Genomic DNA, 15,395 nt, shown 5'->3' with positions numbered 1-15,395 from the left:
CCTCCACTTCACTGGGGCAACCAGGGACATAAAAATCCTCTCATGAGCCAACCAACTCATTACCACAGACCCTGCTGCAGCAGCACACTGGGTGAGCGTCTTCTCTCACTGACAGTCTGGGAAAGAATGATCGCCCTTGGCTGTTGATTCATCCAACCGCCCAAGAAACATTTTATCTAGAGCCCACCATGGACCAGGAAGTAGGCTAGGGAACATCTTCCTCCTCTGAGCTGCTCACAGGTTAAGATGACACAGGCACTGGTCCAGTGGCTGGAGGCTGCAAATGGGAGGAATACCCAAGAATGGATCCGAAGGTCAGAATGGCACACAGCCTTTCTGTGTGCACATACACATGTGCACCCCATTCCCCCAAACACTCCCCAGCCCGAGCAGGGGATTTTTGAAAGTTAGTTTTGGAGTTTCTGAAGGAAAGATTCATGAACCTTCTACCCTCTCTGAACCCAGGGCTCTTCTCGAGATCTTCAGTCTCCTGTTTCATGGGTACAGCCTTTTCCTGGCTTTGCCTGCTTCCTGCCTTGCTACTCATTAACAGAGATGCCGGCTGGCATCTTCACTTGAAAGCACAATGATTGGCTTCTCAGCAAACCATTGCCACTTATAGGAAGTTGCTGCCTACATCCTTGCTTTAGAGCCAGGGCTTCAGAGATTCAATAACTGGGACCACAGAGCAAGGGTCTGAATGGACCTGCTGCTCTCCGTTCCCGGAGCTAGGATGAGACTGTTTCTTGTCCTGGCCACCTCAACAAGGAAGTAGAAAAGGAGGCAGAGAAAGCTGCTGCTGGGTCCCCACTTTAGGGGAGGCCACTGCTGCAGCACTGGTGATTGACAGTCCCCTACCTTGCCTGCAGGGCTCAGCCTCCTGTTGAGCATCTAGGGAGCACCCATTCCTAGGGCAGGAGCAGGATGCACCTTTGTATCCGAGTTTTGAACTCTATACTCTTCAGAGGAAGGCTCCTCCTCCGTGTGCAATCTCTACCCTTGCATACATGGTTTTGTGTGTTCACTCAAGATTTCCAGTACAAGAGGAGTAACATTTTTATAATAGGATCTTGAGCATTTACAGGTTTTATTACTTATAATTGTGTGTGGGAGGGGGTCTGCATGTGTCCATGGGTGCATGCATATGGGTGCCCGAGGAGGTATCTGTTCTTCCTGGATTTGGAGTTACAGGCAGTTGTGAGCTGCCCAATGTGGTTGTTGGGGACTAAATGCAGGCTCTTTAGAAGAGCACTCTTAGCTCCCCAACCATCTATCTAGCCCCAGGGTCTTGAATTTTTAAAAGCACTACCCAGTTCTTGCTTGCCTGGGCAAATGTCAGCCTCTGACACCCATAGCCAGCTCCCTTCTCATTACTACAGTAACCATGCCGAATCATTCTGCAAATAATTGGCATGTAAGTCCCCTCCCCCATATACCTTGATCAAGGTTTCTTTCAAGTAACTCTGGAAATGCATCAAGAAGGAGAGGAGGCAGGTCATAGATCTCTGCTGTGATTAAAAGCTACAAGAATGGGACAAAGCTTCAGGTCCATCTCTGGAGGGATCACAGGGTCAGGCCTTCCCTCTGTCAGCAGCCCAACTCTTCTGCTGGCCGCACAGCACTGCTGTCATAGCAGAAACTGGACTGGTCAGAGTTCAAAGAAAAGCAACAGGACAGGGATATCGCTCAGTGATGGAGCCCAGGCTGGCATGGGTTTAACCCTCATAACAGCATAATCAACATAACTAATTGTGGCCATTGTCCTCACTGTCATCATCATCATCATCATCATCATTATCATCATCATCATCATCATCATCATCATCATCATCATCATCATCAAATAAAAGCAACAGAGCAGTCCATACAAATGGCATATTATGCTTTTCAAAGACACCCCCGTGACTCTTTGCAGAATCCCTACTCACTAAACAGACACTAGAAAATGTATTCCATATTCTAGATAAGAAATAGGATATTGGGAGTTGACCAGAAGTCTGATGATCCTTCCATAACAATAGTAACAACTGCCACTCAGAAAACAACCCCCTATGGCAAAAAAACAGCAGATCTATTATTAGACACGCCCACTTAACTATTTCACATATCTAATCCCGGTAAATAAACACACGATAAACAGAGAGGTTAAGCCACTTGTCAAAGACCATAAAGATCACCATTGCAGTTGTGGATTTGGGTCTCGGGGACTCATGCAGCCCAAGAGCCTAGATCCAACACCTAGAACAGCAACTGGCACAGAAGAGGCAGCCAATGTGTTTGTTGAATATATGAAACATAGCTTATATCCATTCATTCTGGTAGATATGCCCACAAAACCCCCTGCCTTTGTTCTGTTTCCTACAGTGCCTCTGAACCCCCCTTCCAGTTTCCCTTTCTTAGCAACGAAGACCTGCTGCACTGGGATCCCTGGGGCATCCGCAGGCATCACCACAAAAGTGCCCCTCCCTTCGCTTCTAACAGCAGGCTGGGTAACAGCGCTCACATGACAGCCCAGCTGCTTCTCCATGTCTCCTCTGAACTGTCACTGCTTGAGTAAACAAACAGCCTTTCCTGGCCCAAGAATACTCAGGAGCCCTCAGCCTATCTTAAAGCAATCTTTAGACAGTGACAGCATCTTCCCAGGCCGAAAAGTATCCTCCATCCAAAGTAAAGCATTTCCCATAAAAATATATAAATTTTTTTACTGCCCTTACCTTTAAATAGGCTCCGCCTTTCTAGGCCATGCCATTAAAATTAATTAAAGCTTAATCAGCAGGGCTAGATATGCCTAGAGTGTCTACCTGCACCGTCCACTCCGTGAATAAGCTTCTGGGGAGCAGAATAAGTGCAGGTGAATGCTGGGAAGTAGATCAAAGGTCATCCCCATGGTACTAAGAGTCAGATTTCAGAAATAACTGCCAGACTGGCCAAATATGGGAGATGAACGCATGCCCATGCTCCAGCCAGGAGGCTGACTATCTGCCTGTCAAGTGAAGGAACTGCGTGTACCAGTTCTGATCATCCTGAGTTGTCACCCTAAGAGAAACACAGGAAAGGACAGACTCTCCAACACTGGCTGAGGGGACACCCTGGCATCAGGCAGTGGACACTTCAGTTAGGTCAACAAGGGAGAAGTTCTCAGGGTGGGACCTCAACCCATCAGACCTCAGTGTTTTCTAGTGTGAATTAGCACGACGTCCCGGGAAGAATTAACAAACTAAGGGGACAGAGAACAGGTCTGAGTCCTTGCTCTTCCCTGAATGGATGGAGAGCATAGGCTTGAAGTTCATTCTGAGTGTGTAAGAGTGGGGTGTGTGTGTGTGTGGAGAGAGAGTAGAGTGTGTGTGTATGTGTGTGTAGAGAGAGAGAGAGTGTGTGTGTGTAGAGTGTGTGTGTGTAGAGTGTGTTTATGAGTGTATGTGTAGAGTGTGTGTGTGTAGAGTGTGTTTATGAGTGTATGTGTAGAGTGTGTGTGTAGAGAGAGTGTGTGTGTGTAGAGAGAGAGTGTGTGTGTGGAGAGAGAGTGTGTGTAGAGTGTGTGTGTGTGTAGAGTGTGTGTGTGTGTAGAGAGTGTGTGTGTGTAGAGAGTGTGTGTGTGTAGAGTGTGTGTGTAGAGTGTGTGTGTGTAGAGTGTGTGTGTGTAGAGTGTGTGTGTGTAGAGTGTGTGTGTGTAGAGTGTGTATGTGTAGTGTGTGTGTGTAGAGTGTGTGTGTGTAGAGTGTGTGTGTGTAGTGTGTGTGTGTGTAGTGTGTGTGTGTAGTGTGTGTGTGTAGAGTGTGTGTGTAGAGTGTGTGTGTGTAGAGTGTGTGAGTGTAGAGTGTGTGTGTGTAGAGTGTGTGTGTGTGTAGAGTGTGTGTGTGTGTACAGAGTGTGTGTGCTCACACATGTGCCACTGCTGGCTTACCGTAAGAGCCCCGGTTCTCAGCAGACATAGATGAGCAGTATCAAGTGAGGTGGCAGCTGTAACAGAAGCTGGTGGACCTCCATGTAAGAGTATTCGCTGCATTATTTGAAACTTTCCAATAAGTCTGAAATACTCTAAAAGTTCAATTTTCAAAAGCCATAAGGCTATGTGTGATAGTATAGGTCTTTAATCTCAGCAATTGGCAGGCAGAGGCAAGCATATCTCTGTGAGTTCAAAGACAGCTTGGTCTACCAGGTGAGTTCCAGGCCATCCTGAGGTACTTAACTTAGTAAGTTCCTGTCTTAAAACAGATAGATAGATAGATAGATAGATAGATAGATAGATAGATAAGTAAATAAATAGACACAAGGTTCGGGCTATAAATATCCCACTACAAAGCAGGGGAGGGGTCCCTGAATCCCCTTCTGAGAATCTCTGAGCAGTAAATGGTTGAGGAGGAAGAGAGAAACATTTTCTTTACTGCTGTGGCCACAGATAAGATGGCCAAGCACCTGTAAATTATCCCTCATCTATGCTCTAAACAAACTCAGAGTCGCAAGAGAAAAAGACATGAAAACAAAAGGGGACTCAGTAAATGTAAGAGAAGAAAACAGAGGTTAATGGAGAGTAAATATAAAAACACATTATTTCTATATATGAAAATATAGTCAGGGCTGGAAAGATGGCTCAGAATTTAAGAGCACTGACTGCTCTTCCAGAGGTTCTGAGTTCAATTCCCAGCAACCACGTGGTGACTCACAACCATCTGTAATGGGATCCAATGCCCTTTTCTTGTACATCTGAAGACAGTTACAGTATACTCATATATACAAAATAAGTAAATAAATCTTTAAAAAAAAGAAAATATAATCAAAGCTATTAGTATATTTAATTAATATGTATTAATAAAAGCACTATAAAAGACCCATTTCTCTTTTAGAAAAGGATTTATTTCTAACGTTTATTTATGTGTGTGTTGATCTGTGTGCATGTCACATACATGTAGGTGCACAGACCAGAAGAGGATATTGGGTCTCCTGTAGCTAGAGTTACAGGAGTTACAAGCCACTGGGGAGCCTCCTGATGTGGGTACTGGAAACTGAACTCTATCTTCTGCAAAAGCAGTACATGCTCTTAACCACTGGGCCATCCCTCCAGCCCCAGCGAGACCCCTCGGAGTCCTTCCTTCCGGGTCTTCTACGGTCTAAGTACAGTACTCAGTTCTCCACAGTCACAGAGCTTCTTGTTCTGGTTCACTGGAACCTAGTAGTCACTGATCACCCTAGTCCCACTCCCCTCCAGCCTCCTCGGTCTGTGCTAGCTCCCAGTCAACTATTGATTTCTGTGATACATTTGTTGAGTCCATGAGAGCGAACTCACACGGCATTGTCTTTGTGTGCCCAACTCACATCCATTACCATAAAGCTGTCCAGTTCTATTTGTTCATTTACTCACTGGCTTATTTGCTTATTCACCTGCCTGGTTCTCCACTTGCTTGTAAGTTCCATGAAGCAAGGGTTCACCTTTGCGGGGGTGGGCCCTGCAGATGATCATTGAGTGGGACTCTGCACCCGAGTCTTGGGCTTTGCAATGTCCTAATCTAGAAGACGAAGTTTCTCTTATCCTGGCTGAGGCACCCTGAGGCTTAGGAGCTTACACCCGAGGCCTCCAGGACAGCCTGTTGTCTTCAGTCTGTCACAGGTTTAGGGAAATGAGCAAATGTCTCAGCCTTTAGAACAAACACACCAAACTGAAAAACAATGGAGAAGAAATGTGAAGCCAAGGCTGTCTTCCAGTTCTGACTCTGAGCCTTAGCTAAGCCCCACGGTAGGGAAGCTGTGCTGGTTAGTGACCTGGATTCTCCTGTCAACTTCCTCTTTGACCTTGGGCCAGTGCTTAAGGCTAGAAGAACTCAGACTGGAAACCACTGGGCCAGGCTTCTGCTTTTTTTCTTTTCTTTCTTTTTTTTTTTTTTTCAACTTTCTGAAGGCCGAGGTTACAATCCTCTAACCTCTGCTCATTCAAATGTCCAAGCTGATTAACCACCGAGCCCCCTTTTCTGTAAAATGTGAGTGATCCAACCAGGCTGCTCACTTGTGGGACTGTGAAGAAACCAAAGGGCAGCGCATGTGCAAACAGGCCTCGCCACACTCCTCAGGAGCAGCTGACGTCACCACACAACTTCACAACTCCCGGGTTATGGGAGACAAATACTTCAAGCACACCCACCTGGCAGCCACCTTCAGGGTGGAGTGGCTCTCTAAAGCAGTCCCAGGTCACCCGACGACAGACACGCCTGCACAGGCAGGATCAGGATTGTAGAACAGGTCTCCCTTGGCCACCCCTGGAGGCACTCACCCCCACAACTTCTCCAGATAGCTCCCCTTCCTGTCAACTACAAACACTTTGAGTGGTCACCATGGGCTTAGCCAGCTGCATTGCTCTGCAATGACACCCACAGCTGATTCTGAATTGAAGCTTTCTAATGACAAATCAGTTCTGTCCAATGGCTTGGAAGGTAGAGCCACCACACCATTTCCCAGCCTCCCTCTAGGACAAAAGAAATCAAAGTGGAAGCCTTTGGGGGGATTAGTGCTGGCCCTGGCCTCTGCATTCTGTTCTGTTGACAACAGAGGCTTTACTCAGCCTCTCACTGCCTATCAAACAAGCCAGTTCTGAGAGCTACATTCAACATGTTATTTCTAAAATTCTAAACCCGTGTGTTGCTGATTCCTAGTGTGTTTCGCAACTTAATAGGGATGGATTCGAACAGGCACGAGAGAGGGAGGAAAAAGCTTAACTATTCCAACGCCCATGCCATGCCCATCATCAGGTGCCACCTGGATGTTAGACAGCTGAAAGGCTAGCCATGCAAAGCACATACGCTTATACCTGTGGAGGGTCAGGGTTTGGAGGCCACAGGACGGTGTTGTGTGAAACAGCGTCTTCCTGTGGAAAGCAAAGGGTCTTCCTGTTAGAACACGGTGTGAGGAAGAAGCATATTCTAGGTCCTGTATTTTCAACTCCTACCCAGTGTGTTCCTGCTCTGCTTGTGGCTTCTGTCTCTCTTAAGTTTTCTATTGCTGTGATAAAACACTGACCAAAAGCAACTTGGAGAGAAAAGAGTTTGTTGCATCATTCCGCATGGAGAAGTCAGGATAGGAACCAATGTAGAGACCATGAAGAACTATTGCTTACTGGCCTGCTCCCCCATGGCTTGCTCAGCCTGACTTCTTATACTACACAGGACCACCCGCCATCTACTGTCGCCTGGGCCCTCCCTAATCAGTCAAGAAAGTGTCCCACAGGGATGCTCACAGGCCACTCTGGTGGGGGCATTTACTCGGTTGAAGTTCCTTCTTTCAAAAAGATTCAAGCTTGTCTCAAATTGACTTAAAACTAGCCAGCTCAGACACCCAGAGGAATCAGAGAACAGAAGGAGAAGAAATTCTAACCTAAAGATGTGAGAGATGACCAGGGCCCAGACTCAGCAGACCTTGCCCTGGTGACAAAGTGAATCCTGAATCTAGGGACAGAAGAAGCACAAAAACTCACATCTTCATTTCTAAGAACTCACTTTTGAGCAGAATACCAGAAATCCTCTGCCGAGTGTTTCTTCATAGATAAAGAATCTAGACAGAAGTGGAAGCTTGGGCAGGACAGGAATATGGAAGGCACCAAAACTGGTTAGCAAGGATGTAGGTGTGAGATAAAAGGGTCATGAGATGTCAAGTGGTTGGGCAAGAGGATGGGATGGGTCTACAGTCCCTTTGTCCTTTGAGAAATTGCTACGAGCAATGCCGACAGGCTGTCATTGTGCCCTGCAGTGTGATAAAACCCTCGGGTAAACTAGTTCACATGTGGAAATAATATCTGACCCTATAGTGGGAATAGAATAAGAATGGGTCTGATTCTTTACAGGGGACAGGTCAGGTTGGACCATTAGCTGGGAGAAACACAGACATCTTTTTTTCTCCCCCTACAAGCCTGAGGGCACCCCCTGAACCCTTAGAACTGAGAGAAATAGAGCAAGATCTAGAGGAGAGCGCTCCTACAGTATCTGTTGGAGCTCTGGATTCAGCCAATATTTCAACTAGAGGCATGGGCTTCTCAATTCTATAACCCAAGACCCCTTTTCTCTGGTAATGACCATTGGAAATGGGGTGCCTGTCTCTTAGAATCCCCTAAAGACCTAAAAAGAAATTCACAAGGATAAATGACCAGGCTACCAATTAACTAATTAATCAATCAAGGGATGACGTATCAGGTGTGTAAGGGGACAGTGAGTAGAGTCAGGGTGGCCCTCAGATTGATGTTTGCATGGTAAGAAAGCTCTCATTAGCCAGGAGTAGAAATGCAAGATGAGAAGCAGAACGAGGAGAGAAGTTGAGTTGGGTTTGAGGGATTCACGAGGGATGGTCATACCCATAGAAGTATCCAAAAGACGTAAAACGATGATCCCAGGGCCCCATCTCCATGAGAAGCCCCAATCTGCAGTCAAACATTCCCACACTGCTTCTCTGTGAAAGGCAAACCTCATTCTGCTCCTGTAACCCTAAGGACAACCCTACAAAGGCCCACTGGCTTGTGCCTGATTAGACTGGAGACATGGAAACTCTCAGATCAGGAAGCATCCCGTGTACCCCATGAAGGCAGAGCTAGAGGACAGATGGGGTTGGAGCAGGGAGGAGGTAGGAAGAAGGTATTTCTCCTTTAAAGCACCTTTATCTTGAAACATTAAAATAGACAGTGAAATGCAGTTAGGTGGTCAAAGAACAAGATAACATCACTTTTTTGGAAAGTATTTTTTTTTCCAGAGCTGAGGATCAAACCCAGGGCCTAGTGCTTGCTAGGCAAGCGCTCTACCTCTAAGCTAAATCCCCAATCCTAGAAAGTATTTTACAACATGTGCAGTAAGAACATTGCAGAATTCCTTGCTCTATGACCCAGAAGTTCCATTTCTATACAATCTGTGCTTGGTAAATAGTAAATATCTCATTCTGGACACCATGGTCCGTAAAAATAATAGAAAGAAAATGTGGGGTTGGGGATTTAGCTCAGTGGTAGAGCGCTTGCCTAGGAAGCGCAAGGCCCTGGGTTCAGTCCCCAGCTCCGAAAAAAAAAAAGGAACAAAAAAAAAATAGAAAGAAAATGTAAGCTGTCTTAAACCGACAATATTGGGGTTAAAGTTCATCCTGAGTAAAGCAGGTGTGGTAGTTTGAATGAGAAAGGCCCCCATAGGTGCATGTTTGAATATGTGTTCTGTGTTTTTTGGAACTCTTTGGGAAGGATCAGGAGGTGTAACCTTGTTGGGGAAGGTCTGTCATTGGAGTTGGGCTTTTCAGGTTTCAAACGTATTGTTCTTTGTGTGTGTGTGTGTGTGTGTGTGTGTGTGTGTGTGTGTGTGTGTGTGTGTCTTTCTGCTTTGTGGTTGTATCTCATGATGTATGCTCCAGTGCTGTGCCTGCCTACCTTACGCCATGCTCCCCACCATAAAGGTCATTGGCTCTAGCCCTCTGAAACCCAAGTCTCAGATAAAACCATTTATTCTGTCAGTTGCCTTGGCCCTGCTGGTTTGCCACAGGAGGTTTGCTCACGATCCCTATGGTTGTGGTAAAATAGCGAAAGCAAGTATCCTCCAGTCTAGGAACAACCTTGACATGGTTGATGGCTTGTGTTAGATAATATTTTTGGTGACAATTTTGCTTTGTAGAATATTTTTGCACAATTCTAACTTATGCCAACTACAGACCAATAGTATCTTTTATCCCTGTGGTGAAAACCAAAGCTATTGCTAGATATTGTCACATGACCCTTACCTACGGGCGACAACATGACCCCTGGGTCAGAACTACTCCCTCATCCTGTGTGCAGATACCAATGGAGCCTTGGAGTTTATATAAGACCTCAGAGGAGGGACATTAGCTGGTATATGAGAAGGAATAGGGACCGAAGTATGTCTAGTGCCCCCAAAGGGCTCTCAACTGATGGCCATGCCTGCCCCCACTCAAGCTCATGATGGAATGTAGGGGATCAGTCCAAGGAGAGTGACCTGGGCCAACCCCAGTCAGCAGACACCTTGATTGACTCACAGAATACTTAAAAATAATTGAAATTAGTTGTTAATGTGTTTTTATTGATTTGAGAGGGTTTCTTTTCTTGTTTCTTTTGTTTTTGAGACAGAGTCTTTCTGCTGTATAGACCAGGCTAACCTTGAACTCTGAAGTGATCCACTTACCTCTGCTTTCTATTAAAGGCATGTACCCCCATGTCTAGTTATGAACGTGTTTTTAAATGTAAGATTTCTCTTCTGCAGTCTTTGTAAAACACAGGAGTAAACCATTTTCCCACTCGTTTTGTGAGGCTAGTAATACTCAGATACCAAAACCAGACCCTAAAAATCTTCCTTATGAAGTTGGACACAAAAGTCCAAAAAATACATTAGTAAACAAAACAAAACACTGTAACATGCTGTCAAAATAATTATAGACCACGGCCACACGAGATTTGTTCCAGGAAGTATGTGTGACTGTGCCGAGTAATGCAGAGAAATCACTAGCAAAATACAGTTTAAGGATTTTAAAACATAAGGCTGGGGGTTGGGGATTTGGCTCAGTGGCAGAGTGCTTGCCTAGGAAGCGCAAGGCCCTGGGTTCGGTCCCCAGCTCCGGAAAAAAAAGAACCAAAAAAACAAACAAAAAACAAAAAAAACATAAGGCTGAGTAGCAGTGGCTCATGCTTTTTTTTTTTTTTTTTTTTTTTTTTGGTTCTTTTTTCGGAGCTGGGGACCGAACCCAGGGCCTTGCGCTTCCTAGGCAAGCGCTCTACCACTGAGCTAAATCCCCAACCCCTGCTAATATGTTTCTTAACACTAGAAAACTCAGTGATCTCTGCTTGAGATTAGGACTAATCTCTGTAACAAAGCAATGGGAGTAGTTGTCACTATAAAAAGGAAGAAGAGAAAAAGTGAAGCTGGTCTTTGGTACTTTGTGGGTTCTTTTTCTCATCTTTTATCCCCCCCCACCATACACACACATTTCAATTCCCCCAACATTAGATTGGAGAGAAACAAGGATAGAAGGAAAGGGAGGGAGAGAAGGAGAGAGAGAGGGAGGTAAGGAGGGAGGGAGAGGAAGGGAGAGAGAGAGAGAGAGAGAGAGAGAGATCGATCTGAATCTAATTATTTCCTTTTATTTCTTCTTTGACTACTAAGAAGCCACAACCAACCCTCCTAAATGACCACCAACCACCTCATGGGGCCCTAGCATTTATGTACCCTTTGAAAAGTTCCCAGAATTCCAAAGGTCACACAATCATAGAAACCATCCGCCGCTGGCAAAGCCATGCCTCCCCTAAACGCAAGGCATAATCATAATCAAACAGTCCAAAGCAGCCCCACATGCCACACACCTGGGATTAAAATGAAAGCACACCCTTATAATATTTCTCTATATTAAAACCAAATTTCCAGAATTCTCATGACAAGGAAGGATAAAGAAAAATAAAGCTGCTCAGAAAGGCGTGTGGGAGCTCTATTTAAATCCTGACTTTATAGGAAATCTCAAAGAAGCAATGAAAAGAGCAGCCACAGAAGTCACTGGCGCTAATAACTGAGTGAACCACAGACTATGGCAGCAAAGCAAAACCAAGAGTCTACATACGAATGTGTGGACACAGAGACGACTCCCTACTATTTAGAATCACTCTAAAGTAAGATGTAGTTCTTGGGTACATACTTGGTTACACATAGGTAGGGCCTGTTTGCCAAGGATTTATCACATAATTGCTTTTAAAAAAAAAAGTACAAATAATTGGAAACACACCACAGGTTCGTGCAGCAGGAAATCGACATAGCAAGGAGGTCAATTCCTTTCTACTTGCTCTATTCTTTAATGTAATTCTTGTCGAAAATCTAGCAACTCTGTTGGAGACATAGGTTCATTCTAGTGTTGATGTGGAAAAACTCGACCCTAGAGCAACTAAGACAACATTCTTTGAAAAGAATGAAGTGTGAACACTCCATTTGACCTCAGACTTAACACATGACCACCATAATCCAGAGAGCAATCACAGCTCGCATTCTGAATGCCTCTTTCACTGTACAGAAGTTCACTGAGGTGCCTAGACTTTGGATCTGGTTAATGTTGGTGCGATGTTTTTATTTCTTTGCAAGGTTTCTAAAAAGGAAGTTTATACTACTTTAATCTGATTTAACAGAGTCAATGTTATAGGACAGAGAACTTGGGCTAGACCGAACCAATTTGTGACAAACACGTCAGATCCATTCATTCACTGGGGCATGTGGACTGTCACCAGAGAGAACTGGTAAGGTTGAGGGAGTTCAAGCCCTGTGGGTCTCAGATTGAGAGCGTTAGGAATGGGGCCAATCCACTGCCTAACTCTACCTGCTCTGGAACACATGACCATGACAGTCCACCGACGACCATGGCAATCAGTCACATGGCATAAAAACCTGGTGTTCCCTGTGCTAATGAAGTATCTGGATAGAAGTCAGTGAGCTTCCCTTATTGGGTATTTCTTCCTACAAAATGTATTTAATCTCTGGTTCACCCTGAGTAAGGTGTTCACAGTTGCCATCTAATAAAGCAGTTTGGAATGGGGGAGGCCTTCATCTGTAAAGAGGCATTCCTAAATTCCCCCCACTAAGCCCCTCTGAACTCTGTGTACATAGAGGCCCTGAGGGGAAGTGTGGACTCTTGGACTACAATTCCCAACTCCCAACAGTATGCTAACAGTGCCTGGGTACATGGGAGATGGGAAACCACAGCAATTATCCTAGATTCTGCTGTAAACCTGGTAAGATACAGACTGAGGACCCAAACCTGGTAAAATACGGACTGAGGATCCAAACCTGGTTAAAAGACAGACCAAAGACCACCATTACAGGTTGGTTTCTGCCTCCCCTGAGAGGTGTCACAGCTATGCCCAAGACACCCCAGTGAGCAAGGCAGACATGTTCTTTTCAACAAATAAAGCTGGGGCATAAACAATCATGGCCAAAACAATAAACGTGAATAAACAAAGTAACAAACCCTCTTCTTCAGGAGAATGAGTACATAAACCAGAAGTCAGGAGAAAATATTTACAGAAGAAACATCTAAAAGAGGACTGCTATTCAAAATATATTTAAAATGAACCTTTAAAATTCAATAGTAAGATACTTTTAATTAAAGGGGACATACCTTTAATCCCAGCACTCTGTGGTTCCGAGGCCAGCCTGATCTGCATAGCAAGTTCCAGACCAGCCAAAGCTACACAGTGATCCGCCCAGAGAACATGAGTGTGGGGGAGCCATCCCTGCCTCTTATCTGCTGTGAGGTTGTATCAGCAAGGGAGAGATCCCCTCCCTCCCTCCCTCCTGCCCTTGTCACAGGCCATCAGGCAAGAGAGCTGGTCCCCAGTGGGATCCTGGATCAGGAGAGCTAACCCTGCCTCTGCTGCAGTATTTGAGAGAGCAGGCCCTGCACCTCACCTGGGCAGCATAGTAGAGCTGACCCTGATGGTGGGGATGGGGGTGAGCTGGCTCTAAGGGTGTTTGTGAACGTGGGAGAACTGACCCACACAACTTGCCTGACGTGCAGCAGCATAGTTGAGGGAGAGATGCCCTCCTTCACCTCGCCCCTTGCCACGTACGGCAGGCAGGAGAGCTGGCCCCAGGGTCATGAGAGTGAGAGCTGGCCAGGTCCCTTACCAGTTGCAACACTCGGGAGAACTGCCCTATACCTCCCCTGGGCATCAGCCTAGAGGAGCTGGCCCCTAGGGCGTGAGAGCTGATGGACTGACCCTCACTGATACTTCTCAGACCCAGTTATCAAGACATGAAAAGAAATAGGATTTTTAGATAGATGTTGCTAAATCAAAGAAGTCAATCCAAGAACACTGCACACTATATAATTCGAATTATAGGACACTGTGAAAAAAAACGCAACTGTTGAAACAATACAAAAAGTTGTGGTTGGACCAGCAAGATGGCTCCTGGGATAAAGACACTGTCATGCAAGCCTGGTAACCTGTATTCTTTTCGCAGAACTCACATTAAGTGTGGAAGGAGTGAACGGAGTCCATAAAGATGTCCTCTGCACACACATATGATGTGGCATGTATATGTACATACACACACACACTGGTGAGGATAAAACATGAAAGTAAGTTGTTTTGAAGATCTGCGGTCGCTAGGGCCTAACGGATGGGAGAAGGTCAAGCATAGAGGATTTTTAGGGTTTTAGGAATATGATACTCTTGCACAAAGTACACATGGTTACATATGTCAAAGTCCGCAGAATGTACTCCATCAAGAGAATCTTCACATAGCATATGGACGCTGGGTGATAAGATATGTCAATATGGCTATGCCAGTTCTAATATGCATACTGGTCCTGTAGAGGAAGCTAATAATGAGGATAGCTGTGAAAATAAAGCTAACCTAAGGAAAGAAAGGAAGTTAGGTATGGGTGGCACGCACTTATAATTCTAGCATTTGGGAAGTGAAGACAGAAGGATCAAGAGCTCAAGGCCATTCTGGGTACATGAGTCCTTGTTGGGCTTGGGGACTGGGGAAGGGGGTGTGGAGAGGAGACAAAGACCAGAGACAAAGACAAGACAGGAAAAAGAAAAAACTGATGAACCTCAAACCTAAACCTTGTATCTAATGAAAGTTAATTCATGGATCATCATGGATTTACATATAAAATGTTAACTTTAAAGATTTTAGGATAATAGCATTAAAGAAAACTTCCAGGACATAGAGCTAGGCAGAACACTTAGGCTTAACAGTAAAAGAACTATCTGCAAGAAAAATGGATAGACTGTGCCTCACTAAAATGAAAATGCTGTTTTATATAAGAGCTTATTAAGAGGATGGAAAGATGAGCTAGAGAACAAGGAAACACCTATAAACCACTGTCTGACTTCTAGACTACATAAAGAACTCTCAAAAGCGAACTCTCAGACCCAACGCTACAGTCATAATAACGTTTATAAAACAAGCAGAAGACATTTCAGCAAAGAGATTAGTTGTTCACTATCCCCAGGAGATACACTCCTAGACTCTAGTGTCTGCCTCAGAGGTGGGTGGAAATGATGGGTTACACCAACCCTGCATGGATTCAGCTCTTTGTTATACAGATAGACCTATGATGAAGTCTGTTATACCTATGACCTATGATGAAGTCTGTTATACCTATGACCTATGATGAAGTCTGTTATACATATGACCTATGATGAAGTCTGTTATACATATGACCTATGATGAAGTCTGTTATACATATGACCTATGATGACATCTGTTATACAGATTGACCTACAATGAAGTTTACTTATAAAGTAGTCAAGTAAGAGAATAACTACAGTAACTAATAAAAAAAAAACTACAACAAATACTATAGTAAATGTTATGACTAGTTTCTTTTTTTGTTTGTTTTGTTTTTTGAGACAGGTTTTCTCTGTGTAGCCTTGGCTACCCTGGAGCTCA

At 44.8% G+C, this 15,395-nt stretch overlaps 1 protein-coding gene across 36 annotated transcripts in view; it reads right to left on the bottom strand.

Annotated features, from left to right (window-relative positions):
- Positions 1-15,395, bottom strand: part of Tacc2 (transforming, acidic coiled-coil containing protein 2) — a 215,980-nt gene that overhangs the window by 171,329 nt on the left and 29,256 nt on the right. For 18 of the 36 annotated variants that reach the window (XM_087560258.1, XM_087560400.1, XM_087560322.1 and 15 more), the window contains exon 3: positions 6,797-6,853. In XM_087560258.1, coding sequence (XP_087416384.1) covers positions 6,797-6,853 — 57 coding nt within the window. 36 annotated transcript variants of the gene reach the window in all.

This window comes from Rattus norvegicus, chromosome 1 (genome assembly GCF_021556685.1).
Source record: "Rattus norvegicus strain SHRSP/BbbUtx chromosome 1, alternate assembly SHRSP_T2T, whole genome shotgun sequence".
In the NCBI taxonomy this organism is placed as follows: domain Eukaryota; kingdom Metazoa; phylum Chordata; class Mammalia; order Rodentia; family Muridae; genus Rattus; species Rattus norvegicus.
Note: the sequence above shows the minus strand (reverse complement) of the source record. Positions and strands in the feature narration are given on the sequence as shown.